At 45.5% G+C, this 27560-nt stretch overlaps 1 protein-coding gene across 1 annotated transcript in view; it reads left to right on the top strand.

The window, feature by feature from the left end:
• Positions 1–26400, top strand: part of dtn (transmembrane protein 132C dtn) — a 68696-nt gene extending 42296 nt beyond the window's left edge. The window contains exons 11-14 of the mRNA XM_050172885.3: positions 5847–6038; positions 12122–12325; positions 14868–15194; positions 16961–26400. Of these exons, the coding sequence (XP_050028842.1) occupies positions 5847–6038; positions 12122–12325; positions 14868–15194; positions 16961–17752 (1515 nt within the window). The 3' untranslated portion in view covers positions 17753–26400. The remainder of the gene's footprint in view (positions 1–5846; positions 6039–12121; positions 12326–14867; positions 15195–16960) is intronic.
• Positions 26401–27560: the final 1160 nt, after the last annotated feature.

The following is a 27560-nucleotide window of genomic DNA, read 5'->3' as shown; positions in this document are numbered from 1 at the left end:
GTTTTCCGGGGAGCCCGATGAACGAAAAGAAATCAGGCGTCGCGAGTTTCGGGAAGACGAGTCCCTTCCCAAAGAAACTGTAAGGGAAGGACAGAATGCATCTCAGAATGATGACGATGGTCCGAAACAGCGAAACGATACGACGCGTTCTTTTGAAAAACGGAAACCGTTAACCTGCTACAATTGCAAAAAGCAAGGGCACATCGCTGCAAGCTGCCCAGAGAGAATTGCTTTTGCAACAATACAGGAAACTCACAAAAACATACGTCTATTGGAGCCCTATGTGCAGGAAATTAAGATAAACGGTAAGAAGTGCCGTGCACTTCGGGACTCTGCAGCAACTATGGACGTTGTTCACCCGTCTTTCGTCTCCTCGAGTGATTTTACGGGAGAGTGTGCTAGGATACGGCAAGTGGCCGAGGAGGAGAGTGTCTGTTTACCGATCGCAACGGTTATCATTGAAGGAGGGTTTGGGAAACTTAACACCGAAGCCGCTGTGTCAGCCGCCCTCCCGGAGCACTTTCCCTACCTCTTCTCAAATAGCTCGGAGCAGCTGCTGAAGGATCAGGGCGAATCGTTCTTTGCTGACGGGGCGTACATGGCCCTCACGCGATCCAAAGCGCGCCCGCTGTCGAGGGAACTTGACTTTGCGTCGGTGAGCGAACAGCGGTGCGGCACACGGACCGATCAAGGTAACTTGAGTGGCGAGCAGGCACGGGAGAGGCAGAGCTCGGAGGCTGGCCTGGGCGAGCGTGTCCTGGAAGTGAGTGGGAGTGACGCGTGCAGTGCTAGCCGCGATATAGACGCGACGCCGCAATTAGGCGACGCGGGCTCCACACTCGCTCCGGTTTCCGCCAGCTGGCAGGAGCAGGCGGCAGTTGAAAGAGAAACTCTGATTCGCGAGCAACAGGAAGACTGTTCACTAGCCGATCTGAGGAAGAGCGTCAAACGGGGAGTGAAAAAAAAGAGGGTTTCATTTGGCAAGGAATCTGGCTTATTGTACCGCCGCTACACGGATAAGCAGGGTCGCAAATATAAGCAGCTTCGGATTCCGCGAAAATATCGCCGGGAAAAATGAATGACCTCATTTGCTTCCTCAGTAGTATGTTTTCGGTCCAAGTGATTTCAAGGGGACCATTCTATTTGTCATTATTATTGTTGATTATTAATTATTTCTGATATTTTGGTGTGTTGTTAAGTTGAAAACTGGTTGTTTGAGCCTTGTGTACTAGATCGTACACCTGCCTCTTGTTGCAGCGGGAGCAAAAAGGGGGATAGCAATTCAGTTAGGTTGATTTGGATTATAGCCTTGTCTGGTGTTTGACGGGAGACAGAGGGCACTTGTTCGTGTTGGGGGTTGCCTTTTGCCGGTCGGTTTTGCAAGCTGCAGAACGACCAACCGGGACCAGTGGCGAGAAGCAAGGGCTTAGGAACGACCCGAGCGGAGCTGGTCGAGGTGCCTTGGCGACAACGCGGTGAGCAGAGCTCCTGTCCTGGCGAGTCGGACCTGAGCACGTGAAGTTACCTGGCGTCCCGACACTGGACGTGAACTTGGACGAGCCTGACGAACGTGCGCGCCTGGCATCCGAGCCACGTGGAGGCAGCTCGTCTTCCCGGCGCCTTATCTGAGGGCGGGGATGCTGTTGTGCCATTACCACCAGCCCGGATTCCGAATCTGCAAGATGCAAAATTATCCTTCGAGCGCCCAAATTCTCCCTTGAAAAGTCAAGATGCTGAGCCGTCAGGCAGCGGTGTCCTGCGGGAGAAGCATCGGCGAGCAACTTGTTTGAACGTGTCGCCAAGTGCCAGACGGCCCGGCGCCGTAGACATCCACTAGGTGACCTCCGGCCCTTGCCTGGAGGTCACCGCGCCCGCCACAATTGAACCAGGTGGCCAGCGCGGTCGCTGGTTGGACCTCTCGGACGACCGTCGAGTGCTCGCTTTGTATTGGGCCGTTAGGGTGACAATGGTTTTGGGGGCTTATAAGCGGAGGCGCGCCGCCTGAAAAACCGGATCCGCCGACCCACCGGGAGCCAGTGCCGCTCTCGACTGGAGCGAGATGTGTCACGCGTTTTCGCCAGACGTTGCCGTGCGGGAACAGTCGCGTTTGCTGTGAGCTCTCGGCCCCAGTGCCGATCCCTTCATGTCCTGTATAATGACCTGTATATAGTGTATAAAGTCCCTTTTGTTATTCTCATCGACGCCTGGCTCGGAGTCTTCGCTACCAACGCTCTGTCACGAAACTGGTGACGAGCGCTACGGTACCACAAAGTCGTAATAGTGGTGCAGCGGTGCAAAGTCGTAACACTGCACTCGCTCTAGGCGAGCGCATGACTGGTGCCCAATGCAGTGCCGAAGACTGCAATTGGCTGAGTCATTAATGGATTAAATTTGACCATCTCGGGTTGCACCTAGAGCCAGAAGTCAAAAGGAAAGCAGGAGGAAAAGGCAGAGTACTACCAGAAGGCTTTGTTGGCTTGCAGGAAGTGTTCTTCCCCAAACGTGCCAACTGAGTTACAGCTAAGGTGGTATACTTTCTGTACGTGCTTTTGTACAGGAGATTACTGAAACTGCTGCTCACAAGGTCTGTCTTCCTTGAACTAACTGGTATGGTGTTGTGCAGATTTCACATTTCTTTCATTACCCACCACTTTGGCTCAGTAGCTATGTTATTCAGCTGCCGAGCACGAGGTTGCAGGTTTGACACCTGGCCACGTTGGCTGCATTCACAACACTCATGTACTTAGATTAAGTGCAAGAGTACTGACACAAAAATTTTGTATCCTGCTTTTTCTGCTTTATTAGATAGCTGCCGGCCCCGTAAATGCAGTGTCGTGCCAAGATTCCTCAAACATGCGTAAAGAATCGCCAATTATATCCTCTTTTAATGGGATCATTTCAAAATGTAGCTTGGCTTCTTGGCATAGGCTTTGTTTACATGGGCAACACTGCATGTCTCGTGGTGTTGCAAACCGCTCATGCATGCGCTAGTCAGCCTGATCTAGAACAGTGCGGTCAACTTATAACAATATCAAGCAGAACGAAAAATCCTATCATTATAACCGATCATCACTATATCTGGACTACCATTACAAAAAGCAAAAAGAAAGAAAACTATGACAAACATGCCTTTGCAGATCTTAAACCAAATCTGCCACTTGTGCTAAGAGAGACATTAGGCAGTGAAACATAAAATGTTTATTTGTACCTCTAAATAGCGTGTCAAGCGGTTGGCGTGATGAAATAGAAATATGCACTTGCTCTCACAGGAGTTTCAGGTTCACAACCGCAGTGTGCATCATGTACAGCTGCAGCGCAAACATTGGTGGCAGTAATTTAGCTTGCGTGAAATCAATGAGCGACTTAATCGGTGTCGGTGTCAAAGACGGGCTATTATCAATCTTGTCGTCGCTGCCGCTGCTGTCATCGCCTCTGTCGAACAATGTTTGCCGTCTGTCACAACAGCAATCGCGCTGTTGAATATAACCGCAGAATGAAGCAGCACTATCTGCGCTCAGAAACTCCTCCATCAAAGCTCCGATTGTTTCGTCATCCATAGTGACATGCTTGCAGAGCTCGGTAATGTCGGCGGCTTCCACTGTGTTGGTTTCACCCAAGGAGGTTTCACCCTGGCGCATAAAGTCGGCCTTTTCCATTGATCGGCAAGCCCACTGGTTCCAGCCTTCATGATCGCGGTGCTCCCAGTATTCAGAATCGTCAATATCATCAACTGCACGAGCTCGTACTTATTTGAGTCTTGCAAAATTTGTTGCTTTGTATCAAGCGACACAGCTTTGTGCTTTGTCGGTGTCATCTTCTACTAACTGGGCTCTTTTCTCCACTGCTTCGGGGCTCCTTCCACGTCGCATTTCTGCACTTGCTGACAGAGAGAGAGAGAGAGTGTAGAAAGGGCGGACACCGCTTCGCCTGTTTGCTTTATTTTCTCTCTCGTTTTCTCTATACGCGGGGAGAATGATTGAGGGTGCCATGGACGTGAAGTGGCTGGCACCATCTTGTGGCGCTCTGCACCAACTCACAGTGCTCTCAGTGGCTTTTGCAATCAGTACATAGGTGGGATGCACTGCGCTATCATGGCGGTGGATATGAACTCGCATAGGCAAGCTTTTCGCCCTGTCTCGGCATTGTTCGTTTAATGGAAACTTAGCGACGCAAATGTCATGATTATTCTACATGGAAAATGCCATGGAAAATTTTGATCGTTATATCCAATATGTGTTGAATAACATATTCTTATAAGGTCAACAACTGATTTCCGAACGCCTGATTTTTTGGACATGCCCAATAATTCGGACGTCTTCGCGGTACCGTCACATACCCCATAGAATCAATGTATAAGAATGGCTGAAATTTCGGATGCGAAACACCTTCGCATCAGAAATTTTTTGGGCTTTTTGCCATAACCATAGGTCCGAAATGGCTTTAATTGAAGCCACCACCGCCGCCATTTTTATTACCTCGCAGCCTCGAACTGGCGCTCTCCCATGCAGATCCGCTGGCAGACATAGTCACGACTGCAACAACGCTATGCCTAGCTCCTTCAACGTTCGTTGTCAAGCTTCTTGCTGTTCGGTGCCGTGTTTTTTATTGAATCAATTCACCACTGTTTCACTGGCACCGACTCTGCCTTTGCAATCCTTGCCAATGGCTTCAAAGCTCGGAAAGCGCGGCGTGGTTGCATAATGCCAGTTCACAAAAGTGAGGTTCGCCTCAATATAGCATATAGTAGTATTACGCCATGAAGCACACCACAAGTAGGGAGGGGCAATTGTTACGGGACATTGTATGTTTCCCTTAATTATACACGTGCACAACTGCTGTCCCCTATCACAGTACGAGCACTGATACGCCTAATAAGTGTACTGGCAGGCCTTTAGAGCAATTTCAGACATGCCTGTGACGATATGAGCACTTGGGGGCGGTAAAAGGCATGAATTCACTTTTTCAGACTGTCGGATTTTTCGATCATTTTTGGGGCCCCTAGGGAGTACGAAAAATCGGACGTTGACTGTATATGTTTTTTTTTTCTCTCATAGCCCCGATGCATAATTTGATATTCTTCAGTCGACTTTTTGTTGTAACCGATATATCGTTATAAGTGGACTGCACTGTAGTCATAAGCCACACAATGACCATGTTGCCAAAAGCTGGACGCATGCTGCATAAACTGTTCTTTCCTTTCACTTCTCCGCATTCTGCGCTGGCTAGTAAGCCTGTTTCTCTGCTGTCACTTTTGTCCGAATGTGCACCTTCTCTCCCCTATTATGCAGTCGTATGAAGCTTTTGACAAGACAGTCGCAATGTGGCTTTGACTAGTGCACTAACTCGCACATCTGTCATATCATGTGGCACTCCCATCCCCTCTGATTTTCGTGGCGTATGAGGGAGCCCTTCGTATGCCACGAAATGTAACCCGCTTTTTGATTTTGTCACATTAAAACAGGTTATAATTCATGATTTGTTCCACATCAGAGAAGCTGAGGCCTCGCATTGTTTTTAGCAGCTGTTGGAGTTAGTGGCTATCTAACAGCAAAAAAAAAAAGCTGAGAAAAATTGTGTCAGTGCTCTTAGAGAAACCATGCATAGTAAAATTTAATCTGGAGTGCAAGACTACAGTGTCCTTCATAGCCCCTTGTGCGACTCCGGGACGCCAGACCAAACAATTTAACATTTATTTATTTGTTTCAGTTTGTGGGAAGGTTGGTGCATACGATATAATCAAATTGTAAAAAAAAGAATCGGTACACCCCTAAAGACATTGCGTGATAGCCAATTGGCACTGTATTCTTTTTTTTTTTTCTGATTGTGCGTGCCCCTTGGCTCTGCAGGTGCTGTCACCCATCACAGGCAAGGTTCTGGGTGCGAGTGAGCTGCGGGTGAGCACGGACAAGGAGAGCCTGGTGCGCCTCGAGGTGCAGCTCGTCACAGGCCTCTCACTTGAGGTGCTTCCCGACGACGCTGCCTCAGGGGTGTTCGTGGCCAAGACGTCCACCAGCCAGGCACTCACCTCACTTTACCAGGCAAGGAAGCTACACACCGCACAGCATGGAAATGTGTATTTAATTACTTATTGCACTTCAACGGTATTATACATTAGGAGTGGGCTTTATGATAGTAACCCGCTGTGGTGGCTTAGTGGCTAAAGGTTTGGGCTACTAAGCATGAGGTCACAGGGTCAAATACCAGCCATAGCGGCTGCATTTTGATGGTGGCAAAATGCAAAAATGGTGTACCGTGCATTGCGTGCACGTTAAAGAACCCCAGGTGGTCCAAATTATTCCGGAGTCCCCCACTACGACAGGCCCTCATAATCAAACCATGGGTTTGGCATATAAAACCCCAGAATTAATTTTTTTTTTTTTGTGATGCTAGCTGTTGGTGTATGACAACAAAGCATTTTACAGTGAGTACATTCCCGTGAGCATATAACCAGTACTCTATTGGGTGCAAAGAAAGAAAAATGCACTTGAGGACTGCAGCGGATTCAGTGGTGGGACGAGATTAGAGCTGTAGCAGCACAAACGAGGCAATGCACCAAAAGATGGGACAGAGCGATCACCGACGCCGTCCACATTTTCCCGCGCTCACACCAAACGCGTGCAGTGCCCGTGACTGCAGCAAGCGTCTGTGACGGCGGCTCGGCAAGTTTGGACAGTGGAACGAGAGTTGGGCTCACTCGTCCTGTAGCGTCTGAAGTCTGTGCTTTTTCACCATCGTGCAACGTTTCTGATGCAACAAGTTCCTGTTGTATATCTGTGTTTACTTGTGTACTTGTGTGTACTTGTGTTTACTTGTGTTGGCGCAATTGCATCTCGTAAACACATGCACACAGCACTTATAGAGCTTTTAAATTTGAATTCATTACCGTTTGCATGTACTGTGAATGTCTGGAAAATCTGGCAGTACGAAAAAACAAATGCGTGCCTTTTACTGTCCTCAAGGGCTCAAATCGCCACAGGAATGTCCGAAATAGCTCTAGACGTTCCCGTTCATTTATTGGGCATCTCAGTGCTCGTACTGTGGCAGGAGATCGCAGTTGCATGCTTGTATAATTAAGGAGCACTTACTATATCCAGTGACAGCGGCCTTTTTGCACACCTAGTACGCTTCACCGCAATACATTGCATATGCTTGACCGCGTAGCACTGCTGTATCGTGGCAAAGGTGACTTTTGGAAGACTGGCAGTATGCAACGGTTTTTAGACCCTTGTCGGGCTTTCTGCGCTTCAAAGCCACCGGCGAATATGATGAAGGTGGACTCGGTGCCATTGCTGACAGCAGCAAATACTTTCAACGAAAAGCATGGCACCGAATGACCGGAAACTTGGCAACAAATGTCGAAGCAGCTTGCAGAGCACATAATGGCCACGGTGGTTGAGGCTGGGTATGGCTTCCAGCATATTAACGTACGAAAGCGCTGTTACAGATCAAAATGGCGATGGTGGTGACTTTGATTAATGCTGTTTTGGACCTTGAGCCATGCCAAGAAGCCCAGAAAATAGACGACAAAGGGTTCCAGCATCCGAAATTTTGGACGTCCTTACACATTGGCTCTATGGTGGTGCTGTGAAGGTGCCCAACATAGCCAGCATGTCTGAAAAATCGGGGGTCTGAATAGGTGTCTCATGCTGCAATGATTCGTGCAGTGCTAACTACAGTTGAGCCTGCCAAATGTTTTAGTGACTTCCAGTCATATGTTTTCCCAGTTATAAATACATTTTTTCTTGTGTTTTTTTTCCTAAATGTATGAACGAGGTTCTACTGTAATTACAACACCTATGTATATACTCTTCTGTGAAAAGAGTTCAACCCTGATTTAGTTTCAATTCTGCAGTAGAATGCTTACCTCAAATCACACTTATGCGTTACAGAAAAGAAGTAACAAATTACAATTACTTCTTTCAAAAATGGAATTGATTACGGTTATCAATTACTGTCCCGTGAAAGGATTGGAGCAATTACGAAAAAGTAATTGATTACTTAGAAGTTACTTTCGTCCCTACTTTTATTAACGTTGCACAAATATACTAAATAGAATGAGCTGGCCTGACTCTTCCAGCGCATCCTCTGCACCCCTACACACATTGTTTATCTTCACTAATAAATTCCTTTCAAAATTTTCTTCGGTAATCTTCCCTTGTTTTCATGTGAAGACATCTGCATCGACATCGAAAACTCGCTCGACACACACGCTGGAGAGAAGGGCTGTGTTGGAACATATAAACACTTTGCCCACAAAATTGTGGTTACTCATCACCATAATGCTGGTGTCTTCGTTCTCTATGAAGCGCAGTGCATCATTGTTGCTGTGGCAGGGGAAGGCACTCCCAACAGGGCCAGTAAAAAACTGAAAAAGTGTATATAGGTGATTCCCTGGCACCAACATCCAAAGTGGCCATTGCTATCATGCTGTAGAAGTGCCATTTCGATTTGCCAGCAAACATCTGGTGGACCTTCTCTCGGTGCCTTTCATTCATCTGTAATCTATTTATTTTTACCATTTATAAATAAACAAATAATTGTAATAGATGCCAGCAGACATTCACATTCCTTGAATAGGTGGCCAAAGTTGTAGTGCACATTAAAATAAAGGTGCATACCATTCAGTCGTAGAAATATTGTTCATGCAATACTATCACAAAAACAGGTGTGCATGAGTCATGCATATATAAGACAGATAAAAACATATGGGCTGATTGGCCAAGAACTTGTCAGAGAAGTCAGACTGCACTAAGCGAAGAATTTAGCAGTAGCTCTTACCGCCCGTGAAAGCCGCCTCTAAATGCTTCCATGTTTACTACAGTACAGACCACTTGTAATGTAACTGCTTTTAGCACAGGACCGTTTATAACGCGGGGTTTTTTTACCACTGGCATGTCTCCCATAGAACTCAAGTATATGTGTACCCTGTACCACAAGTATAGGCACACAAAGCAGAGTACCAGTTATTTGTATGTGTGTATGTGTATATTACCAGCATGTGCAAGAGCTGATAAGTGCATGCTTTGGTTATAGTGCGGTACCACTTATAGCGCAGATTTTCAGAACTCCCGTGACCTGTGCTATAAGCGGTCTACATCGTTTAAGGAAAAAGCTCATAGGTCGAACTTTCAAAAGAAATGTGCAAATCTGTAAGCGTACCATGTTCCAGTGGTTGAATTGTAGTTGCAGGGTGCTGACTGTGGATGGGAAGTAACTCATTTAGGTGTTTTATTCCTTTCAACTTTGTAGTTTCTGCCAAAGCTGCGTCACCTGTCAGAACTTGTTTAGTCAACAATGTAACTGGTTACATGTAATTGGTTACTGAAAAAACAATTGAATTGCAGTGAACATTACCGAGTAAACAAAATAATTGTTAAATTGCAACATTGCCAAAAGAAAACGCAATTGATTACGAGTAATTATTTACATGTGCCGTATTCACCTGAGTCTAACGCGCCCCCGATTCTAACGCCCACCCTATTTTCACGCGCACCCAATTTCCGCTCCCTTTCACTGTTGGGCTACAGCATCTCGTCTTCAGTGCTGTCCATAGTATTTGAAATGCCGCATTTTTTTTTGAGCACTTCACAACCATGGCTAATGGTATCCCAATTCAAGCTTCCACAATGCCCCTTGCCTCTTCCTCGATTGAAGCACGCTGCAGCCTATTGCTGGCTGTGAATTTGTGGCTTCATTCATCAGCCGCTCATAATAGAGTGCCAGAATGAATTCTTTGACAGGCTTGTTAATGCACAAGTCTAGTGGCTGGAGCTGGAAAATCATCCTGGCCGGCAACACCGCCAGGTCTGTGTGGCAAGCTGCAAGCTTGTCCTTGACATACTGGTCCATGTGGAACCAGGTGGTCCAGGTATCCATGCGCAAGCATCAAGCAGAGTCCTAAGCTAGCACCGGGCCTCTTGCGCCACACACAGTTATCCAGTCAAGGATGAGCTCAGTGTCTATCCAACCTTTCTTGTTGGTGTGCACTATAACACCTCTGAGAGAGTTTACAGCCTTGGGGAGAGTCTCGCACTTAAAAACAAGAAAGGGTGCCAACTTGTGGTCATCTTGACATAAAAATTGTAACAGCGCAGACACAAGCGCTGCACAGATCAGCGCCACAACACAAGCTCACAGATAACAGACACAGACACAAGATCACAGACACAAGCGCTGCGCACTGCGCAGCACTTGTGTCTCATCCTTGGTACTTTGTGGTTGCATGTGCTTGCGCTGTTACAATTTTTATGTCAAGTATGCACCAACTCACCCAGAAAGAAGTTTTAATTGTGGTCATCTGCTGTACAGGCCAGCATTGGATTTGTTTGTCAACTCCATTGTTGAGTTGGCAGGCATATCAAAGTACATCAGAGTCTGGTCGGCATTACCGATCTGGCCGAGTTGATGTTGCTAAGCATTGCTGTGGCGCAACGATAAAACAAACCGCTGAAAAGAAAATCAAATTCTTTTGGCGATTTCTAGCACATTCCAGTCCGCCTTCGCAAAGAATATTCTTTGCGCTTTATAAATCTACTAGTCTAGTTCCGGCTTGCTTTAAACTGGCTTCTCGGAATGCCTCGACTCCTGGGAAGTTCAAGGGCCGCAAGTTAGCGCCTCCGTGGTCACAAGCATGTCCACTCAGATCTTCCTGACAAGGTCGGCCAGCTCATCTTCAAGGTCCGGGAACCTCCCTGTTCGCGGACCGTGGTGGCCTTTTCTTGATGTTTTACTGCTGAAAATGGATTTCTTCAGTTTTCAGCAGCTGCGAACGCAAGTCTCCTGTACGCCAAAATTGCGTGCTGTAGCTCTGTTCCCGCTCTACTCTGCGCGTAGGATCACTTTCCGCTTAAAGCAATTTTCATAGCCGAAACGACACGTCTATGTAGCTGCTGCATTCATTTGCTTGAAATTTATCAAGCACGATAGACTGCCAAGTGAGTATGCGAGTAGATGTCACTGATACGTACAGCTTACTGTAACAGATGTGCGTATCAAGGCTGTACATATGAAAGATACGTACAGCTTACTGTAACAAAGGCAGTACTCCACGATCGAAAATGGCTGCTGCAACTGCAGAAAATGACAAGGAAATGTTGTGTTACCAGCAACAAGTAAACCACCACTGCCTTGTGATGGCGATGGGAAATTGTGGGGTGGTTTCCGGTCTGTACTCGATTCTAACATGCATGTGATTATTGGGCCTATTTTCCTCGAAAAAAGGTGTGCATTAGAATGGGGTAAATATGGTAATTCATTACATACCACTCTGCCTCAAATCAATAATTGGAGAAATAATTAGTGAACATTTGTAGCTTTGCTGATTGATCTGTGCAAGTAATGTCCAGGCCACACAGGAATTCGCTTGGAGAGGCAGAATTGTGCTTTCTGACAGAGGCAGTTGATCTTTTCACCTCTTCAATGGAGGAAGAGTGCTTGGTGCATATGAAAATTCATTGGCAATTAAGCACTAAATGTGAGAGAAATGCATTTGGGGGCATTATGGCGCACCCCTTTGAGGTCCCAGATCCACGATTGAAACCACATTCACCACTTTGCCAAGTGTCATTCAGGAGCTCACTGGATATGTCCTGCCTCTTCAAGGAGCGAAGTGTCACTGGCAGTCTCTCTCTCTCTCTCTCTCACACACAAACACACACATACGCACACACACACTTTTTACACATACATATGCACATGCATACATATTCACATACACACGTAAGACTCTCTTCTAAGGTCTTCTGTCCTCCCTCTACCTTTACCAAGCAACTGGCTTCCCACACTTCACATACATGCACTTTTTTCCACTTGGACACTCCTAACGTTAAAGCATTAAAAGGTATGTCTTGTGTCCTGAGCAACCCGCCATGGTTGCTCAGTGGCTATGGTGTTGGGCTGCTGTGCATGAGGTCGCAGGATCAAATCCCGGCCACGACAGCCGCATTTCCATGGGGGCAAAATGCGAAAACACCCGCGCACTTAGACTTAGATGCACGTTAAAGAACCCCAGGTGGTCGAAATTGCAGGAGTCCCCCACTACAGCGTGCCTCTTAATCAGATCTTGGTTTCGCCACATAAAACCCCATAATTTATTATTATTCTTTTTTTTGGTCCTGAGCAGGAAGGCTTGCTGGATGTGACTCTGAGGTTCTCGGACGGCACGTGGACTCCACTGACAGACGTGCCGGAGTCGGACTTCAGCCTCGTCACTGAAAGCCTGGATCCAGGGGTGGTTGCTCTGGCACCTGTGGCGCCCTCGTCGGGTGGTCTGACGGCACGACCACGTATCGTGGCCATTGGCCAAGGGCAGGGAAGCTTACTGCAGGTACTTCACTAAACCATGATCAGAAAAAAAAAAGAGATCAGTTTTGTGAATTTCTCAATTTAGCTAAGGAGAAATGTTTCTTCCCTGCAGATAGCCATAAACATAACTGTTTATTAGCTTGAAGGGCCCCTGACATCAACTTCATGGTTGTCTTTCCTTTCTCCTTTTCTTTTTTATGTGTTTTAACCCCATATTCATGCTACTAAGGTTAATAATTGCAGAAACATTCTTGCATTATTCACAGTGATCTCTGTTTGCATTTGAGAGGAGAATGAAGTGATGAGATAGTGATATGGGCACCAACTGATGTTTAACTCTTCCTATCCCAATGTCAACAAATGTTGCCATAACATAAAGTAGCGCTGAGAGTCATGTGCGCGCCACCGGACTTTCAAATACCACTTTCATTTATTTAATTTTCTTTTTTTTTTTTTTTGGCACTTCGACGTTTAAAAATGTACATAATTGGTGGCACAACCTGTCCTCACAGCAGCTCAGCAAGATAAAGAAAGGTGGCATATTCCTCGAAGTACCGCGACTCGGTTTATACCTTAACTTGCTTCCAACTTGTCATGATGTATTTTTTTTTTATTTCTTCGTGACATTTCTTGTATGAAGGAGCATTACACAAGGATCACTTTTACGTGAGGCTTCTCGGGAAGAGGCAAGCAGAAGTATTTTTTTGCCCCACACATCATGTTGCGTCCGCATACATGTTGCTGTCAGCAAAGCGGAGTTCCCAAACTGCACACGTAGCGTTGTCCAGGTGCATTTTTCGTCACACTGTACAACGAAATGCAACAAGACGTAATTGTGCTTTCGTTTTTAGTGCAACACGACATCATTTTGCAGGTGTGGATTATATATACTACATAAATATATGTGTGTGCTTACACAGAACAAGGCTTCAGTGCAAAACCCGCAAGGTGTGTCTCTGCAATGAAGAATGAACCGACAAACTGCTTCGAAAGGTTCCACAAAGAGTGACCCTGTATTCCTAGTGTGCACATATGTGGACACTTACTTTCTTGAATAATTCAGGTTCATTGAAGGAGGTTTATCTTTTCCTTTTCTGTATCATTTGGCACTGTCTAATGCAAAGTCAGCCATCAGATATTTACTTAAGTAAACATAAAGGAGCGCATCCTGGAACACAGATGAAGAAAGAGGACGGGACGAGCACTGTACTGTCAACCAGATTTATTTGATGATGGCCGCTTATGTACGTGCATCTCTACTCATGCACAAAGGGGCCAACTGAAACTGACACGTGCCTAAAGACAGGAATCTAGAAAGTATGTTCTTTATATTTACTGAATATGTACCAAGAAGCCTGGCTACAACTACTGCTATATATCTAGATGTTTGACTACAGGGAGCATGGGATACAAAGGGTTAAAATGTCAGTAACTCGGGCATGCTCGATTATTCGAACAGCTTCATGACACTGCCACTGGCCTCATAGACTTAATGTATAAGGACAACTGAAATTTCGGACATCTTACAGCATGCCGCTCAATAATTCGAACACCGCCTGCACAACTGTGAGCTAATTTGGACTCTGAGTCAAGCAGAGAGAGCGATATCCTTGTTTTGATACGTTGCTGGCCATGTCACTGGCACCTCCCAAGAACTGAAGCTAGCAAAGCTTAGTTGATCCACTAGTCGCTATTCACAACCAAACGACAGGACAAGCCGAGCCAAGCGGCTAAATTGTAGAGGCTGCATTTGTGATTTGTCATGCGAGTTCCGCACATCCAGCATTTTCTTTCTTGACACATTGAATAGTACCAATCCTGGGTAGTTTCACTGATTGTCATTACGAATTTTCGTTGCTCAAAATCGTCAGGTAGCTTCAAGTGACACCAACTACACCCTGAATGTCTGCAATGAATGAATGAGTGAGGAAATTGGCGGACGGCGACTGTTACGAAAAAACCCTCAATCGTTCAGCTACCAGAGCATGAGCGACCTCTATTGCCAGGGAATAGAGATTCAGTGCATGATGCGTGACTGTATTTTTGCCTATCTGTAGTGATAGAATGACAGTGGTCAAAATGCGAACTCAAGAGGTTACAGCTAAGCACACTTTATGTTTCAAGCCAGTGCATCATTAAGTGCAAAATAAGGTAACTGGGCAACTCTATGGTCATATGGTGTGTAAAGACTGAAAAAGCTAAACAGTGGTCCATACCATGATGACCTTAGACTATTGCTGTCAATCCATTCTCATTCTAGCTTCATTTTAGGTGCGATAAATTAGGTTTTGGTGATTGGAAGTCTATTTGCATTGTTGCACCTCTCCATGTTGGTTCTGTCATCCCTGGTCTTTTGCTGCATCAAAATTCTGGCAGAAATTCATGCACCAGCTAGCCCAGGTACGTGTTTTATTGAGCTATATGCGTTGCCTGAATAGTAGACTGACCGAATCTCAAGACTCGTTTTATCGAACCAGCATTTTCACCCAATTACCAACTGTTTACCAGGGTTCCTCTGCACTGCGTGATTTGCACATCTTTGCATTCTCTTCTCACTCCATCAGCTGAGCCTGGAGCTGGGCGAAGCTTGTCAGCGGCGGCGCCGAGGTGCCCCTTTGGCCTGGGCACGTGCCAGGGTCAATGCCCGGTTCAGCTCGGCCGGTGCCGGTGGAAGCCTGGATGCAGTGCCATACCAGGACGGTGCACGACACCTGGAGCCGTCGGTGCAGGCACACCAGAACCGGGCCGCCCTCTCAGCCGATGGATCGCGTTCACTCATGGCCTCACCGCTGGAGCTGGGCCTGTATGCCCTTCTTGGTGTGCTGGGCCTGGCTGCCGCTGTCATGGTCACGGGCTGCACCGTGCTTGCAGTGAAATACCAGAAGCATGCAGTGAGTGTGCCAGCGTGTCGTCTGCTGTCTCAGCTGTCGGGTCTATTGTGCCTCAAGAATTCTTTTTTGGAGTGTGTGCGGTCACATGGTAATTGATTTGTTATAGGCAGTTTGATCCCACAAAGCCGTAACACCATTCCACATCAAGAAAAATTAGAACAAATTGTGCATGTTTGTTTCTGACCATGAAGAATAAATTTGTACAAAAAAAGCATTTATGTGGTATTTTAGTTAGACATAGTTTAGTAATTCACGCTGGGATGCGGTCCTACACAGCCGCAACCTCGAGGAACAGTTATGGGCTGTCCAACGGGCCCGCGACGCGGCGGAGAGGCTCGGCCTCTCTGTCCCGACGTGGGAGCGGCCCGCTGCGCGCTAGTGCGCGCCCCAAAGGATCCCAATAAAGTTTTTCATCCATCCATCCATAGTTTAGTAATTAAGTACCATACTTACTTGCGTAATGATTGCACCCTTGAATTTTGTCTTGAAAATTCAATTTTTTTCTTTCTCGTGTAATGATTGCACCCCAAACTTGCCGCAGCAATATGTAGTGTGCCAAGTCTAGCTAATGATGATCACGAGAGCTTACCATCTGTCGAATGCTACGCGAACGACTCTTCAGGACATACCAAGCGGTGTGCACGTGCCAAACATCCTTAAGCAGATGCCCCATTTCATTCCTTTCATCACTTTCCACACTTCCATGAAAAAAGAAAAGCTACAACGAAACTTGCCTTGGCTTTATTATTTGTAGGCCTTATAATGGTTGTGGTCAACAACAACAACAAAAAAGGCACCTTTCGATTCCTCTCGCCTGCACTCGTGGGCACACAACAAATCTTGAGCGGCAACAATAGTAGCCACATTTACACTGATACGTTAGAAGCGTACCCTATTCATACGCTGACGCTTGTTACACAGCTAACATTCACCCGCCCTTAGCGGAAACTTGCCGTATTAGGATAGTAGGGAAGAAAAATGCCACAGTTCTTGCAGCATGCCCACCATGTGTTTCTATGTCACTGGCAGCTGAGCGCGCCCATCTCTGTTTCTGTCCCCTCAAAGTGGACATGGCTACGTTATTGCCACAAACTTGCCGATAATAACGATATTACTCATTACTGATAGGAAAGAAACTGTTTGAATGCATGTAATGTACTCTGGAGAAGAAAAACACATTCGGCGCGTTCGGCTTGCTGCGTCGGCCGCCATTTTTGTTTTGGTGTCCTGCACTGTTACAGCGGCAGCCGCCTGTTTGTTGACCTGTTGTCATCCCGCAGCAAACGCAGGATGAAAAAAAATTTTTTTTTCTTTCCGCTGAAAAGTTAACCCACGTAATAACCACACCCCTGAATTTGCATCAATTTTTTTGACAAAAAAGTGCGACCATTATTCCAGTAAGTACGATAATTATTAGCAGTGGTAGTAGGGAAAAGGTAATTAGTAGTGATGGTTTTCTGAGCGATCCGCAACTGAAATTTTGAGGTATCAAACTTAGTGTATCAAAAATGATATGTTGGGTTTGGTGGAGCCACACCTACTTGCTAACTTTCGCACCACATTTTACCACTTTTGAGGCAAGTCCCATTGTTTGCTCATTTTGTTCTAGCTTGAGTAACTAATTTATATTTCTGTCTTCTTACGGAATCTGGAAGGGCTGCTGGTGGATCCAAAGCCCTTCTCCAAAGAAATATCTCATTAGCAAGCTCTGCTTTCTCAATGCCATCTTGGGGTTGGCACCTCTGATCTGGTGCTTTTCTTGACAGGACGTGAACAACACCACAGTCTCTGTGCAACCTGCTACTGCTGCTGCTGCTCCCCCCTCGCACCCTCGCCGCCCAGTGTCAAGTGCCCATGACTGGGTCTGGCTGGGGCGGGCCACGCTCGAACGCAGCTCCGTCAACACGCGCTGCTCCCAAGCGCTGGTGGCCCCCGAGGACCACTCCAAGAGCCCTCCCACCTCCCTGCCTTATCCTGCCACCACAGGCCGCATCACCACTGCCGACAACAACCCGCTGCAGAGCACTGGCGATGACACCGCTGGTACCAAGAAGGCTGGACATCAGCCCCGCATTCGCACCAACCCCATGCTTACGTTCACCCGACCACCCCCGGTGCCTCCACACCGAACCACGTCACGCACCAGTCCCGCCACCGACTCGCTGCAGAACGTGCCACTTCTGGGTCACGTTAATGGCAACATCCACCACCAGAGGGCATTGTCTCCACATGTTCGAATTCAGTCACCTAGCTCCAAGATGGCTTCTTCCGGATCGAAGACTACTTCACCCGACTCCAAAACAACATCTCCGGGATCTCGGACATCGCCAGACACAAAGTCCACGTCACCGGGTGGATCCAAGACAACCTCACCCGAATCCAAGTCTACGTCTCCCAGCAACAGGAGTGTTCTGCCACCCATCTGCAAGGTTGTGAAAGCACGGGCCAACGGGAAGACAGTAGCAGGGAGCACCTTGGAGTGGGAAGACGTCACCAAAGGCATGAACTATGACCAGCTGGTTGAGTATTTTGACTCGCTGAAGGAGTCGAGCGCCTAGAAAGTAGCGGAGGAAGCCTCGAGAGTGCGATGCACACCAGCTGATACGCAACCTTGCAAGAGATGGCAAAGGTTGCCTCAAGGCAGTGCCTGCGTGAACTCTGAGCAGTGACTTACTTCTGCATGCTTTGGCGACGGGTTGGTGTTCTGTTCGCCGCCACGCCACCACCAGCTTTTTGCATGGAGCTACAATCAACCATCCTTTGCCTCCCGTATGGTTCCTTTTCTGGCCGAGTGTCAGCGCTTCTTATGCAGCCAGCCTGCAGCAGCAGGCTCACTCATTTCTCAGATGTGGGGGTTAGTTCTTGCAGGCCGTTTTCGGTGGACTTGTCTGACGAGCACCTCTGTGACAGCTGCCTTGTTTGTGCCTGAGGGAAGGGAGGTGTGTCGCTGTGTGACAGGGTGCTGTCAGCTTCCTGCTCTGAGCACGTGCAGTCGCAAACGGGTGAGTGAAGCCTGCAGTGCCCTCTGTATCTTCTTGCTCCTCGGTTTCGCAAGATATTTTCTTTTACGTGCCCCGCCGCACTGGTTTGCGCGAGATCGATTTGGGGTACTATGCGCTGCCTGTATGTTATGCTTACTGCGTTTGGTAGTGCCGCTGCGTTGCAGTGCCACGGTGTTCAAGGCGTTGTGACACTAATTATCGCAGCAGCGTGAGCCCCACGGTATCGTTCAAAGTGATTTTTTTCGCTGGTGGCCACTCATATGCTGCTGTGTACTGACTATTGCCCCTGTTATGAGAGCAGTGTACAATGATTGAAGCATATACAAATGTAGCCAATTGCAGGAAATCTCGGAAGTTTTGACACGTGGGGAACTATGGAATGCGGGGCAGTATCCTTGTTGTGACCAAATCCTACAGCTGTGGCAAGTTGTGCTTGTCAGTTTTCATCATGATTTAAAAGCATGTTGTTATTACTCCAGGAAAATATGGAACTGACTATTGTTCTCGTGCTCTTCATACATATAAAGCCCAGACTTCATGTATGCTTGCTGGTTGCGTGCCAGCTCGTGTCTACATGCCTATGTTAATCTACATGCAGGCGCAGACATCTACACCGGTCAAATATGGGTGCCCGTGCTAGCTAACGTTGCCACGCACCTAAAGATAGAGACCAATCAGAAGATGCTGTCCAAGCACGCCGCACTGAGGTGATCGCAGCAGCTGTGATGTCGTACAGACTACCTTACTCCTCCATCTGCAGAAATTATGTCATTTGAGGAAGCGTTCTTCCATTTAGGTTCATGCTGCAATTTAAGAAATAAAGGAAAGGAAATGAATATGTTCAACGGAATTGAAGCATTTCGAAGCACCATCAATTAAGCTCAATCTGAAACAACGTCCACCATGGCGCCTAGCCAGGTGTGAGTGTGCATCCTTTGTAGATGCTAACCACCATTGCTCAGGAGGCATGGCTGCTGCGTAGGCTCGTAGATGTGAGCTGGCACACACTGGAAATCGTTCGTGGCTTAAGGCAATAGTCAGTATGCTTTCTTTAAGCATATTTTTGTACAAACACAACAATGGGAAGAATGTGTTGCTGCTCATTCCAGTTGCCATGTGTTGTGCTTGCAGCAGGTTTTGTCTTTGGCCATGTTTTCTAGCCATGCCTGTACGCTTCGACGTTAATGTTTTTGTTTGTTTTAGGTATTTAGAACGCCAGTGCATCTTATACTATGTGCCATATGTTAGTCTTATAGTTGTCTATAGTGTATACTAGGTTATTTGCACCATTTGGAATATTTCACAATTATTTACATCTGCGCACCAAAGATCTCAGGAAAGCATCTGCATTTGCGCTTCCCCCTGAGGCATAAGCTGACAAAGAACAATGGGAAGTCCTTGGCATTAGGACAGGAGGGAGGGGGGGAATGGGTGTGAAAGGGTGAGGGATTGCGGAGCAGTCACCTTCTCTCCAGTGAGCAGCTCAGTGGGGGCAAGGGGGCCAATAGCACTCCCTAGGCTTGCTGGGGCACGAGTTTGCCCCTACAGTTTTCGATATCCCATAGAACTGTGAAAGATAACTTGGAAGAGTTTCATATGCATTGTTGAATTTGAGAGCGTCAAATTGCAAGCACAAAATATGCCTTGCATAAGGTTGATTAGGTAGCATACAGCTGCTGTTTGGGAGGCTAGGCAGTTTTACAGCTAATTGGCATGGAGTGAACATTAGTTCTGCCAAGCCCGAACACGATTCTACATGAGGGGAAATTAAAACAACTTGTTTACCTTTATTTCAGGCCATGGAGATTACATTTATACCTAAAGAAATGTGTCATTTTAGTTAAAATTAATTAGTATTGTAAATAATTAGTAATTGGTTTTCTGAACTGTCCACAACCAAAGCTTCGCTCCAGCATATCAAAAATGCTACCATGGGCATTGCATTAGGTTCCCCATGCTTAAATCAGAGCTTTGAGGTATTTAACTTAGCATCAAACATGATACTTTGCGCTTTCTCGGATTAAATGGTCGAGAATGTGCCAAAGGGGGTGCACTGTGGAAATATTTGGCACCCGCCGATGTGAGACCCTTCATGTGCCTGTGATCTGCAGTGGTATAGTCATGGACAACTTTCTGGGACAATGAAGGAAAAGCTATGGAATCAAAGCATGCACAAGTAAGGGTGCTCCTAATAAAGGTCCTGCATTCTCATCAGCATTAGCTAAGGCTAGCGAAGAGGAAACATAAAACATCTTACTTACAACAGCAAAATAAGACACCAGTGACTGTTAAATTGAACTTATTTTACTGCCTTTTTCTTCTGCCTTTGGCGAAATGCGAAACTGTCACATGTAGAAGCTGCGCTGATTCGGCATCTGTTCCAAGAGCGCTGTCAAACCCTGTCGTATGCTTGGTGTAGTGACACACATGTATCAGCTCCATGCCTGTAGCTCTCCCCTCATTGCCACAGAACATTGTCCACAAGTATAGTTAGAAATCTAGGGGTGACTGCCTCACCACCTCCCCATAACTGCACCCCACTTCCCCCACTGCGTCCGATGCCACTGTAGCAGCTGCTTCATCATTGTTTTGCACATTTTGCAGAGCACTGTTGCAGCTTTGTAGTCATACAATTTGGGAAGTCTTGAGGACATTGCATCTCAAGTCGTGCAATTTTTTACGGGCTGCCCTACTTTCATGAGCGGCATTTCTTTTAACCATATGATTGCATCTGTACCTTCTGCCATCTTTTGAGAGGAATTTTTTGTTTACGGACCAAGGTTGTACTTTGAGAATTCCAAGCAGAAGAACTTTTTGCCGCATACATGTCACTTTCACCAGGCGGCTGCATCCTGAAATGTTCAGTATTTGAAATAAGCCTGAACCAGATTGTACAATATAGATATATATTGCCGCTTGCGGTGCTTTTCGAACTGTATATACAATGTACTGAGCCAAACCTCTTGGTTTCACTCTTCTGGTTCCTCTGTCAAACGGTGTTCGAGCTGCTGCTTTTGTAAGTGAACAGAGCGTGTAATGGCCACAGGAATCTCATTCATAAAACACAATTTGCCATTGCAAATACTAAGCAAAAAACATGTTGTTGCTCTGCTTTTGCACATGCTCCAACTTGACTGCCAAGGCAGCAGCATGCATGCTCTTGGTGGTTGTGTGTTCAGTGGCAGTTTTTGCTTGTGTATTATTTAGGATGCAGCATTGAATGATCCCTCATACCAAGGGAAGGCAGTTATTTCATCATACCTTATCCAAGGGATCTTTTGATTGCCTATACAATAGTGAGATACTATTTGCTCTTCAAGCCTGTAATTGTTCTTCAGAACCATTGACGTGGGCTACAGCAGTGACCAAGTAACGCAAGCTCAAGATTCTGATATGAAAAAGTTGTCGACATCGATAAAGCTACCCGTGATTTCGGCATTGTTCACTTTACCACTTAGCTAAATGAAACTGTTATTTTGTATTCTTCTTGGTGAGTATCAGAAATCTTGCATTAGCATAAGGCATTTGCTGCATTGTACTGCCATTTTCGCAATGTACACGAAACACTGAACAAATATCTTTTGATACATTGCTTTCATTTCAAGTCTGACCTTGCATATCTCTGACATCCTCTTAGTTTATGTGAGCAATGTCCTTGAAGCAGTGTGCTCCAGAGATAGATGGGCAGTTACCACATTGAAAATGACAGGCTTGAGACATGTGATATATGCCAAAGAAATGCCTGTGTCCTAGCATCTCGCCAAGCGTCAATAATAAAACCACCTAAGGCAAATTCAAGTTGGAAGAAAACCTGTTACTGCTTGTGAGACGGCTTTATTTATTATTACTTACTTATTATGCAGGGTCGAGAAGTGTTTCGAGTTCCTTCATTTTTAAAGGTTGCAAAAACTTTTCATAGTTTCTGTGTCCAGCTTCGCAGGGATGAATGAACTTAGTGAATCCTGGAGTTTTCTGAAAGACCAAGTACAAAGACTGGCAACTCATCCACGTGACGCTGCTGGCAGACACGTGTCAGCATGGTGCCAGCACGTGACAGTGTAGTGCGTTATAACTTTCTGGGAATGTGCATGTGTATTTATTTTTTCCTTTCTTACATACATGTTACGGGCTGCTCAGCAAAACTAACAACATGGCGAGCACCAGCTTTTTTGCCAAGTGTTTTCGTGCTGTAATGTTGCACCTTTTTGTCCGCTCACTTGACATTTGCTCAGTCGTTTTATCAAAAGTTGTTTGTCTAGTTAGATTTTGCGTTATTTGTAGATACCAATGCTGAATGGTGGCGCATGTCACAGCTGACATCCTTGAATCTATTATTTATTGACTCTTATTTACCTTTCCATAGAAGCTTCAGGCTCTTTTCTCTGCTGTCATTTTAGGATAGCACACATAGTTGCAAAAGCGGTCTTCATGTCGTACGAGTACTATATCTCATCTGCTTTGTGAAAATGCAGCAGCTACTAGATTTGCTCGGGGGACCTCCATTTCAAATATTTGCACAATACATGAGCTTTTTTTTTTTTACATTTCTGTATTAGTTTGACATGATACACATCCATAAAGAGCATGTTACTCTAGCTTCCCTACTATATTTCTTGCTTGCTGAACAAAGGCTGAGAAACAATAGGTCTTCTGCATCATTCATTGCTCGGCTATAAAGGCAAAGTCTTGAGTATCATGCATCATAATTTAGCAGAGGCATAAATTTCTCATCACTTATTAACCTCATATTTGTCTGTAGTCAGGTTCTGTATAGGTTAGCATGGCTATCACAGCAGGTGTTTATTAAGGAGCAATGTCTTTTTGTGGGCGGGCTAATATGACAGGTACGCCTACATGTTTACTTAAAGAGTGTGCGAGATGATAAAATCTTATCTGGCATTCTTCCATGGTTTCTTTATGCAGTGTTGTTATCACATTTGCATATGATAAATCACTAATTTTTGCTTGCTGCATGTTCTCACAAGCAGTGTTCATGTCCTTATTAAGCAAATGTGAACTGCCGCACCCATCCTTCCAGTTAGTTCACTGGTTTTTCAGCATAATGTGGTCAAGTACTGTAAATCTCTGTTGTGAAAGTGGTTTCGTTTTACTGGGGCCATGGTTTACTCAGCTAACTAAAAGAGATAATTAGTAAAATTCTAAAAGTCTCTCACAGGTGGTTCTCATTTCGATTTATTTTATTTGCATAAGGCGGATAGTGCTGCAGCTATCCCTCGTCTAATCTACTAAAGCTTCTTAGGCCCTAATTCTCAGAGAAGCTAAGGACAATGTGAGTGATGGACAGGAAAATTATACTTACACGGGAATATAATTTTAAAATTAGACCAGATAACCTTTGGTGGTAATGCGCACATATACAACAGTATTTTTTCTTATTTCATTTTTACGGATAAACCAGATAAGCTCAAGATCCCAAGTAAATCATTGAACAATGTGGACCAAAAAATTAAACGGTGTTGCTAAATTTAACTGAGAAAAAATTAGTGGCAAATGCAAGATCTTCTTTAAGGTTGTTAGAATAAATGTGCCATTCACTATATGTGTCTGAGTGGGGAACTGAGCACAGGCATCAGGGTTGAGTACCAAGCTTGTTTTGAAGATGAGGCAGGGAGCAGCTACCCTGGGAAAACATTGTAAAAGCATGAGTGATGGGTGTTCAAGCAACATTGAGATATTATAATGATATAGAATACTTGTAACATTATTTGTTTTGCATAAAACGAAAGTTTAGTGGTGTCAAACACAATGAGTTTTGCAAGACCCCTGAAAATGCACATGGTGCTGGCTGGCTTGTGAGAACCATCCCAGCTATTTTTTTCTATTCTACGGGGGGATGTGGGGTTGGGCATTTAAACAATGCTAACACATTGTCACTGATATGAATCTAACCAAACCTAACAAAATTCAACTGCATAGCTTCTTTTACTGGTGCACCTTTCCTATACCACTCCACATTTAATGAAATTGTGCTTTCAATGAAGTCTCCTTGCTGCTCCAAAAACTTCAACATAACAGTCTGTCACAAGTTAAGGTGAAAAAAGTGAAATTTGTTGTTGCTCAGCTGGTGTACTAAGCAAAGTGTATTGTTAGCTTATTGTGAACCGTAAGCTGAGATTTTCAGAATGCGCTATTTTTAGAAAGTCGCTGATATTCTTTCTTTATGCTCTCCAACTGCCCGAATGAACCTTGTCCATCTTCTATTTAACTAAGCAGTCTGCGTTGTTTGCTTGGTTCAGTACGTAATTAGATACGCTGCTCATACAAAAATAGATCCAACACTGCTAACTTTGTCATTGCTTAGCATGTTCGTTTTCTTAGGACTCGGAAGTGTACTGTACTAATTAAAGGCCACTAATTGTATTAGGGCAGTGCAGGTTTGATATGTGCTGGTGAACCAGTGAAAGTCGTTTCTTTTTCATGTTTAAAAAAATATGTGCATTTACTCAGTTGTACATTGCATAGCGTAACTAAACTGAATTTCTTTTCAAGTAAATGACAAATTGCTAACTGAGGAACACTGAATGTATTTCATAGGTTTCTGAGCACTTCATGCCAAATTTGGAGGCTGTGAAACTGGGCATGCAGCAGGTGATCGAAAACATGCTTCATATGATGGCAGGTGATGCAAGATGGAAGTCGAGCAGGCTTAATTGGAAAAGGACGCAGAGCCACAGGCAATGCGTGGTATGCAAATGCAATACTTGAAATGCATTGCTTGGCTCTCTCATTCTGAGCACACAGTAACTGGATCTTGTGATTTTATTTGGGCAGTGTGATTGTTCCGTGCCTGCAAATGTTACCTCAAACTCTCTGATAGCAGCAAGTGTATGCCTAGGAAGTGAGAATGACAAGTGGTTTTTGTCATGTTTTGCGTGTCATCACCTTTGCAGTGGACATGCCGGACAGTGTGCACTGGTTCATGTGCCACAGTTGTAAATGCCTTTGATGCTTGCGTTGTGTTCAGAATGTGACTGAGCGACAGTTATACCGGTGTCACCACAGACACTTCAACTGATGGTCTTGCAACTCAACGGCGAATTGGGTGCTGCTACACAGGCAGATTCGATGGTCATCGAGTCACTAGTCCACTGAATTCAATTAGCTCCGTGGAACTCCCATGAAATTTCATATGCCATCGAGTCGCAGCCGTGTGCCCTCTCGTAGCAGTGTTTTCGAACCAACACGAAATAAAAAAAAAAAAATCTGCCACCACAACATTCTCTCAAAATTATCAGCAAAGATTATCAGCATCGAGTTAAAATAATTTATATAATCGCCAATAGTGCTATACATAATCAATTGGGTTTTTCGTCTTGTTTTTTGTGTGGCTTTGGTGTGGTAATCGTTGTGCCACTCATTCATAATGTGAAACAAGTGAAACTCTCAATGGCCGTTGAAAACTGCCATGTGGCAGCAACCCAACTCCTTCAAGTTCAACAGAGATTGTCAGTTTCAACGGCCCTTGACTCAAGGGCCTTTGAAATGTGCCCGTGTCACTCGAGTGTTACTCATACCAACAACAAGATGCATCCTGCATTGTACTATACATGCCTATACTTCGCAACACCTACACAAATGACACAGACACACACTCTACTTCTTCATATTGCTGCTGTCTTTAGTGATGTTCGCTTGAACATTTGTGCATGCGATCCACACCTAAACCTGCAGGTGTGTATAATTTTGCAGGCAGCCTTGAAGGAAAGGGAAATCTTATAAATTTATCCTTTATTTTTCTTTTCTTTACTATCAATATTCATCATCTACACAAATGCTCCTTTGCATGAAGTCTTTCCCATTTCAGCCACATTTCATACGCCAGCACTTGTGCGCTGCATCTAACGCGGTTGCCTTCCTCGCCCTCTTCCACCCCTTCCTTTTTCAGTCAGATGGTGACATTAATTTATTTTACGTGTTTGTACAGTCTTTGCATAATACAGAAATGTGTACATATATGCACTACTTAAAGTATTGTTTGTGTGACTATGCCGATGGTACACGTATACTATACTTGACAGCTGCAGCAGCAAGCAACTGCATGCACTGCATATAGACGACCTTGATGCTGTATAGGTAGGAAGAGCTCTCGTGTAGGCACCTCTAGTCACGAGGGGAAACATTAATGTCCTTAGTGTTTCTTTTGTACTTGTTTTGAGCCAGCCAATAAATGTGAAACCCCTTGATGCCTTGATGTGTAGAGTTTCTTCTACATGCACATTTGCTAGCTGCCATGGAAGCTTGTGTGTTCACGTGGTGGTCTTCAACGTCCATTTCTTGTGTGTGGGGCTTAAATAAATGATAAATCTGGCTGAGCCTCAGCCGCATAGCACATGGCTCTAGCATTGTCATGCTATTACACTATATGGTCTGGCTAAGAGGCAGTGTGTTTTAAACACAAGAACCTTGGTGCAACTTTGTTGGCCAGTGTGATGGCTCACCATACCTGTCATTCTGTTTTGTCAATGACACATTAGTGCTATAGTCGCAGCAATTGTATCCGACCAACTAGCCCAAAAGTCTGTACTCCTAACCTTGACGGAATGCTTGGATGCATATACAGTTAAACCTCGATATAACAAACTTCAATATAAGGAAATTCTCGATATAACAACCTATTTAACTTTTAATAATCTCTTGTCCATAGAACACCATGTATTTAGAACCTCATATAGCAAAGTGTGTTTGTACGCCATTTCAATATAACGAAATTTCACTGCAACCACAAAGCGATGCCGAGACGGTAAATAGAAACTTCCGCAGACGCAGATGGTCAAATGATTCAATTACAAGCGGCTGTTTGCAAGCGCACCTATCTAATCGCACGCCGCACGACAAGAGTGGCCGCCGAAGTAGAGCTAGCCGCATCATGTTCCGTATAAAGTACAAGTGCGATAAGATCCTATCACCCCTCACGCACTTTGTGTTTTAGGTGCAATTGAAAATGTGCAATTGTGAGAAAAGAAAGACGGTGGCTTGACGAGTGCCCCCTTTCCTCTCGAGCAAAGGGAAAGAGGGGAGCTCGCTCGCAGTAACACGGTCAAGAGTGGGCGGGGTTGGGGGGGGGGGGGGGAAATGGGGGTAAGTTGGCTGCGCATGGCTGTAAGCGCGGCTGAGAGCATACACAGCCGCAGCCATCTTGCGCGTATGCAAAGAGTGGGCCGAGACAGTGTGGCACCATGTAAGTTGTCTTACCACGCGTTTAGTATTGGAGGTTGCATAATCTCGAGTTTTGGTGACCCGTTAGAGCGCGAAGCAAATGAAGCATTCGCTCCCCGCTGTCGGCGCTTTTCCCGATAGCGTCGTCCCAATGCGGGCGATGCTATCTGCTGCAGGGGCGGAGTGC

Source organism: Dermacentor andersoni, chromosome 3 (assembly GCF_023375885.2).
Source record: "Dermacentor andersoni chromosome 3, qqDerAnde1_hic_scaffold, whole genome shotgun sequence".
Classification (NCBI taxonomy): domain Eukaryota; kingdom Metazoa; phylum Arthropoda; class Arachnida; order Ixodida; family Ixodidae; genus Dermacentor; species Dermacentor andersoni.
The sequence above is the reverse complement of the archived record's forward strand: the minus strand, read 5'-3'. Positions and strand labels throughout refer to the sequence as shown.